The sequence below is a fragment of the Rhinoraja longicauda genome, chromosome 2 (genome assembly GCF_053455715.1).
Source record: "Rhinoraja longicauda isolate Sanriku21f chromosome 2, sRhiLon1.1, whole genome shotgun sequence".
NCBI lineage: Eukaryota > Metazoa > Chordata > Chondrichthyes > Rajiformes > Arhynchobatidae > Rhinoraja > Rhinoraja longicauda.
Window position 1 is genome coordinate 101,346,853 of NC_135954.1, and position 7,140 is coordinate 101,353,992.

Genomic DNA, 7,140 nt, shown 5'->3' on the forward strand with positions numbered 1-7,140 from the left:
GCTAAACTACAGGCACGGCAGGAGATTTCAACCATCAGCCAAGGTTAAGAGCATCAAACCGCAGCCTTCAATTTACTGGGCCATGCACCACCGCTGGAGGATGGCGGCAGAATTAATCACCTTTAAATAATGCTAATGTGCTCCCTTGTAAAATGAATAGATTTATTGCAGCGGGTCTGCAGGTTCGCCCCAGCAAATGGTTAAAGACAAAACTCACAATTATATTTAACATGAATCATTTTAAAAAAACCCCACTTAATTTGACTGGTTTGGGTGAATTCGTAAATGGAAATTAAAAAAATGTAATTAACGCGTTTAGGGGTAAATCGTTAGGTTTTAATCTGCGTGTGTTTAGTTGGGATGGGGCTTGGGGGAGTGGGCGACTCCTAAATGACAGCGTGGAGTCATTCAACTAATACCGATTCCATCTTGTGATGTTCTATCTTCTGTTTCTCACCCGCCGTCCCTTTTCCCCCAAATCACTTCATCCAAGCGGCCCCGGTTTCAAACGCTTCTTTAAAATCCCACCTCTCCTTGATCTTGCCTGCCCCCCGATTGAATCTGCCCTCGCCCACTGTTTCCCGCACCAGGGACATAACCCTACTGCTGCCGCCAGCAACTCCATGCAGCTCAACCCCACTCGTTTGTTTTCCCATCGATTTGCTTCTCGCTGCCAACACACCACCCTCAAACACACAGTGTTATTCTGTTCAGTGTGGGAAGGAACCGCAGATGCTGGTTGAAAAAATCGAAGACAGCCACAAAAAAGCTGGAGTAACTCAGCGGGACAGACAGCATCTCTGGAGAGAAGTCAAGTCAAGTCAATTTTATTTGTATAGCACATTTAAAAACAACCCACGTTGACCAAAGTGCTGCACATTTGATTAGGAAAAAAAACCGAAACATACAGTGGAAGGGAATAGGTGTCGTTCTTCAGACCCAGTCCATCTTCGTATTATTCTGTTCAACTTCTTTCACGTCGACTTTAGCCTCCCAAGCACCGATATGCTCCGGGCTACTTCGGCAGCCTGACTCTCACGAATTAAACACACCCATTGTGGAAACACTGAGCCTCCCCCAGTCCCTGACAATGTGCCGCTTTGGCCTTGGTTCCTTGTTTTTATAATACAGCGGCGTTCTGACAGCTGGGCGAGTGAAATGGTCACAGATTTTGTCCCAATAAGCCTTGGCAATGAACTCCCGATCACATGTCCAGGAAGGAACTGCAGACAGACACAAAATGCTGGAGTAACTCAGCGGGACAGGCAGCAACTCTGGAGAGAAGGAATGTGTGACATTCTTCAGAGGCTGGCTGACAGCGAAGACATACACAAACATTCTGAAGCAACTCAGCGTGTCAGGTAGCATCTCTGGAGAACAGGGAGAGATGGCGTTACGGGTCGAGACCCTTCTTCAGACATATCCTCGACCACACAGATTTGGCTGTAGGACAAGACGGGGTTTTCGGAGAAGTTGTAAGGCGAATGAAGGTTTAATTAATTCCCGGTGTGTAATAAAAAGCCAATCACCACGGAGTAGTGTGAGTTTTGGTTAAGTACATCTCCATGTTTAGTCTTTTAAAAAAAACTGTCTGCAATTAAAATTCAAAGCTGGGGTTTTTACAGCAGTAAAAGAAGAACCAACTGCCTGGAGCCAATCAAGGACAGGAGGGATACAGAAACATTTCGCAGCAACCCACGGGTGCCTGGATGTGTCTCCACACTCTCGTACAGAACCGAATTGTTTGACGTGTGGAAGTGCGTCCTCAACGTGGAAAATGTCAGGGTTAAAAGCGGGAAGTGGTGGAGAAGGCAACGCCGAGCCCGGTGCATACCCCGGCCCGGCCGGACCACACCGGGGTAATTTCACTCGTGCATTTTTGAGTTCAGCAGCCATCGTTTGCTAATGTCCTGGATGCAATCTCAAATCGCTGTCATTATACGGGTCGCTAGGGATGAAGGGCGACGGCGAAAGCTTGGAGGAATTAGGCAGAGGATGGGATTTTGTTTCTCTCTCTCTCACTCTCTCTTTCTCTCTCTCCCTCTCTCTCTCTCTTTTTTCTTTCTCTTTCTCTCTCTCTTTCTCTTTTTTCCTTTCTCTTTCTCTCTCTTTCTCTTTCTCTTTCTCTCTCTCTCTCTCTCTCTCTCTCTCTCTCTCTCTCTCTCTCTCTCTCTTACTTTTTCTTTCTCTCTCTCTCTCTCTCTCTCTCTCTCTTTCTTTCTTTCTTTCTTTCTCTCTCTCTCTCTCTCTCTCTCTCTCTCTCTCTCTCTCTCTTTTTTTCTTCTTTCTTTCTTTCTTTCTTTCCCTCCCTCCCTCCCTCCCTCCCTCCCTCCCTCCCTCCCTCCCTCCCTCCCTCTCTTTCTCTCTCTCTCTCTCTCTCTCTCTCTCTCTCTCTCTCTCTCTCTCTCTCTCTATCACGGAATACACACGGTCCCCTCTTCAGCCGTCACCCAAGGGTGTGGGCAATGAGGCCCGAGGGGGGGTGGAACTGTGAGAGCACTTTTAGCAGAGACCAGCTCGCCTGACTAATGAGAGAGCCGAAGTACTAGCTAATATCTCACTTGTCTGAAGAAGGGCCCCGACCCAAAACGTCACTTGCCCATTTTCTCCAGAGATGCTGCCTGGCCCGCTTTGTTACTCCAGCATTTTGTCTGTCTTTACCAATGTTTCAACCCCTTCCCTCTCCCCTGACTCAGTCTGAAGAAGGGTCTCGACCCGCAACGTCACCTATTCCTTCTCTCCAGAGATGCTGCCTGTCCCGCTGAGTTACTCCAGCATTTTGTGATACCTTCTCTCCAGAGATGCTGCCTGCCCCGCTGAGTTACTCCAGCGTTTTTGTGTCTATCTTTAGCGTGAATTAGGCTCCTTCTGACTGATGGTAGACGGGTGTGCGCGGATATGGTCAGACACAGGCCATCTCACAGCAAGTTACTAATTTAAGTTACAGAAACGCAACTTGGAGGAAGGATATGCCAACTGTTCTCCCCTTCAGTTTTCAACTTCCAACGTCGCTTGAGTCGATTCTTTTCATCCACCCTTGTCCCTGTACGACCCTTGACTCTTTCAGTCTCAATCTCCTATGGTAATTTGTTCAGCACACTTTGCATTTTCATCCCCCCCCCCCCGCCCCCAGTCACCTTGCTCTTGCCGAGGTGGCGATTATAGACTCCAGGCAGTACATGTTTTGGAACAGCACTGTTACATCTTCTTACTTCCACGCTGAATTACTGTCACTAAATGCGTTCCGCCTCTCTGGGCTAATACTCCAGCTACATTAATTTTGGAGTGGGGTATTTCGAATCTCATTTGCGCACAGACCGAGAAAGGATGAGCTTCAAGGAGCCAAACTCATTTATTTTGTTTAAATAAAGTTGAAAGATAAAATCCTCGCCACATATTAATTTGACAGCGCGGCACGGAAATAAAAAAAAGAGGCTTTCAAATAGCTTTTAACTTTCTGCACGAAATGTCCCGAGGATACGAATTAGAATGGAGGAATCAGAACCACATTAATTTTAGCTCCAAATGCAAGACAGACTCTCGCTGGACAGCGACGCGAGATTGCCACTTCGTTTTTGGAGGAATATGGTGCAAATCGTGGTGCACACTATATCTTTAATATCCACAAGATTTCCGCAAACACCCTCTCTCTTTGCTCCCTCACTGTGATTCCTCCCGCTCTCAGCTCCACGACCACCTTTTAACCCAGATTCGCCACGACAGCCACGTGTGTTTTAACCATTTCCTTGATGAGCTTCTGCTTTGATCTGTCGTTTCCACACCCGACCCTTCCATATCTCTAGTCTCCCTCTCCCCTGAGTCTCAGTCCGAAGAAGGGTCTCGACCCAAAACGCCACCCATTCCTTCTCTCCAGAGATGCTGCCTGCCCCGCTGAGTTACTCCAGCATGTCGTGCCTACATTCGGTGTAAACCAGCACCTGGAGTTCCTGCCGACGGCAGATTCCACAACAAACGTCGCTTCGCCGGGGACTGGAGTCTAGTGTGAATCAGGGTCCCGACCTGAAACGTCGTCTGAACCATTCATTCCCTCCACGGATGCTGCCTGACCCACTGAGTTCCTGTTCGACCCGAAACGTCACCCATTCCTTCTCTCCAGCGAAGCTGCCTGACCCGCTGAGTTCCCTCAGTAGTCTGTTTTCATTTCCATCACTCTCAGTTTCTACTAGACCAATTTTGCCACACTGATTAAAATGAATTAAATATTGACTAAAACTGTTGGGCTCAGATTCAGGCCGAGTTGTTTTTACTGAGATCTGACCGATGCTTTAAGAAAAAAAAGCCCCTTCTAACGACCAAAGCAAGAGATAAACTGCTGGGAAACGGGCGACGGGGGAAATTCAAACACAGGCACAGGTCTAAACTGATTACTGATACGGATATTCTTCAAAACAAACCCTTCGACTGAAAAGATGAACTGTTGGAACAAACAAGTTTTGTGTTATGTTGAGTTTCCATGGCGACCCGGTGCGTGCCGGTGTCAAACCCGGAGTATGTTTTGCGATTTGATTTTTATTTTGTGTTTGTTTTGTTCGTTGTTCCCCGAAGAAGCGGCCAACTTCTCGCCCTCGTAGGTGGGGAATGGGGAGGGGGGAACAGTTTCCTCGGACTTGGACTGTCTCTCCCGTGGCAACTGTGCCGTGAAAGTCTCGCCAACAGCGTTCAGCTGCATCCGAGCGCGAATCAGGCCCTTTACTGATAATCTCGCCGGAGAGAAGTCCATTACAGGGGCGTGCCAATTTCGCCAGTTATTCGCTTCACCGCGCGTCTTGTAACCGGTACACGCGTAGCGCACCCCCTCTTCCTCCTCCTTCTCTCCCCCTCCCCACCCCCGCCCCCCAAAAAATAACTTCCAAAGCACAGACCTCCCCAAATGCCAACTTCCAGCAACATTTCCACAAACAATTTAAGATGGAAATAATGATAATAATGATAATAATAATGATCATTTACATTTATTTTGCATCCATCCTTGTTCTTTGAGCTCAGAGGATCGGCGTGATCCGCGAGGGGAGGAAGGGAGGTTTAAGGCAATCGTGCCAACTTTTGGTGGCTGCACAGTTTTTGCACAGACACGAGCAGTGATGGCGAAGCCCACAGCGATGCCCACAGGCGCTTTGCACATGGAATGCGATTTATTTAGTGCCTCGACACAACCCATTTGCTCAGCGTGACACTAAATAATAACACGCACCGACATTTACAGTGCCCCGGAATAGAGAATGCCTACAGTCAAAAGCAACCACTTATCTTTCCTTGTCAGAACCGCGAAACACAGTCAATCAATGCCAGGATAAACACAGTACTCTTCCATTATTCATCAATTACACTTTTTAAAACAATCTGCCGCTACACGAGGAATATGTGTGTGTATGTATGTGTGTGTATGTCTGTATGATATCACCCTTATCTCCATCCAAGAGAAGCGTGGAGGGGGTGGCAGGACTCGCTGCCTCTTTCCCAGCCTGGGATGGAGCTGTCAACACGCTCTTGAAACACATTAGGGTGGAAAAGGGCGTCCTACCTTTCCTCTTCGACCGTCTCCGTCTTCTCCTTTTGAACTTGCATTTCAGCTGGCTGCCCGGAGTTGCCGAAGCTCTGCTGCTCACTAGAACCGATGCCATTGCCGCAGGTTTGACAACACGCTGCTTCAGAGTGCCTTGAAACACGCCGACCTCTCCCTCCGCTCCTCCACTCCACTCTTGCCTATTAATCGCGACTCACTTATTCACACCTCCCTCCAGACTCTTGTCCCTTGCTGCTGCTGCTGCTGCTGCTGCTGCTGCTGACGCTCCCCCTCTCTCGCTTTCTCTCTCTCCCGCTCTCTCTCTCTCTTTCCTCCCCTTGTGTCAGCACTCTCTACCTCTGCTCTTTGATCCTTGAAGCACCTGGGAGACAGGTGACTCTGGCTCAAGCTGATACAAGCAGTGGTCTTCGGGCCACGCTCTTCCCCAAAAGCTGCCGCTTCCACTTTGCTCTGGCGGTCTTTAAACGCAACAATCCCACTTTCTCCTTTTCTGTCTGTCTGTCTGTGTCTGTCTGTCTGTCTGTCTGTCGGTCGGTCGGTCTCTCTCTCTCTCTCTCTCTCTCTCTCTCTCTCTCTCTCCTTCTCTCTCTCTTTCTCTTTATCTCTCTCACTCTCTCTCTCTCTCACTCTCTCTCTCGCGGTACTATCCACTTTGAAGTCAATCGTGCGGGGAAGTCTGTCTATTTGCTGCTGCAAATTATAATTAGATCCAATCATGATCGTCTCTTGGCTGTGACATCAACAGCGACCGGCTCCCTCCCATTCCAGCAACACCCCCCTGCCCTCCCCTCCCCTCCCCTCCTCTCCCCTCCCCCCCCCCCAAAAGGCTCTCCCTGCCAACGCTAACTCAGCCCCCATTCGTCTGATGGATGTTCCAGACCCGACAGCCACACTGCAGGGAATAAAACAACCCATTCATCGCCCAAACCCCGAGACACCGTTAATGGGAGGAATACTGCATGAAGAGAGATTTGCAAGACCTCCTCTCCCAATTCAACACTCATTACTGCTTCGCTTTGTATTATTCGGCGTAAAAAAACACTTTTGCACGCGGCAAATCTTGTAATAATCAATTAGCATTTAATTACACCCAATGGTGCCTGAACAATTGATGTTTGCATGTTTTTCATGCACTTTCAAGTAACCGAAGCTTTTATTCTGATCAGAAGAGTTCGTACTTCTCCTCTCTTTGGGTTCCCTGTCCCTCCCCCCCAATAATCTACCAATCCAGGATTCTTCTGCGGGTTCATTTGGATCCTCGCAGGGTATTTCCACACGCCTCCCTTTCTCTCTGGTTCTCCAAGTTTCACTCAAAGCTACTGCACAGGTGTATGCTTTTGACAGTAGTGCAGTGGAAGTGTACAGTATAACTAACCCTCTTCCTCACAGTGCAAGAAACCATCGAGGTTTGATCCATTTTGGATAACCCTGGCAATTAAGAGACGTGGACCCAAGATGGGGGATTGAAGTGTAAAGTTCCAGATTCACCATAATCACATTGGACGAATTGGTTGGCGGCACTGGATGTCCATGTTCTTGCAACAGCCGAGATCAAATGACGAGGGGGCAGGGGGCTAAACCTTCCAGTCGTGGTC

General features: G+C 48.5%; 1 protein-coding gene across 1 annotated transcript in view; it reads right to left on the reverse strand.

Moving 5' to 3' along the window:
- The window catches only part of adarb2 (adenosine deaminase RNA specific B2 (inactive)), a 634,387-nt gene extending 628,248 nt beyond the window's left edge, over positions 1-6,139 (reverse strand). The window contains exon 1 of the mRNA XM_078425174.1: positions 5,543-6,139. Within this exon, the coding sequence (XP_078281300.1) occupies positions 5,543-5,642 (100 nt within the window). The 5' untranslated portion in view covers positions 5,643-6,139. The remainder of the gene's footprint in view (positions 1-5,542) is intronic.
- Between the last annotated feature and the right edge of the window lie 1,001 nt (positions 6,140-7,140).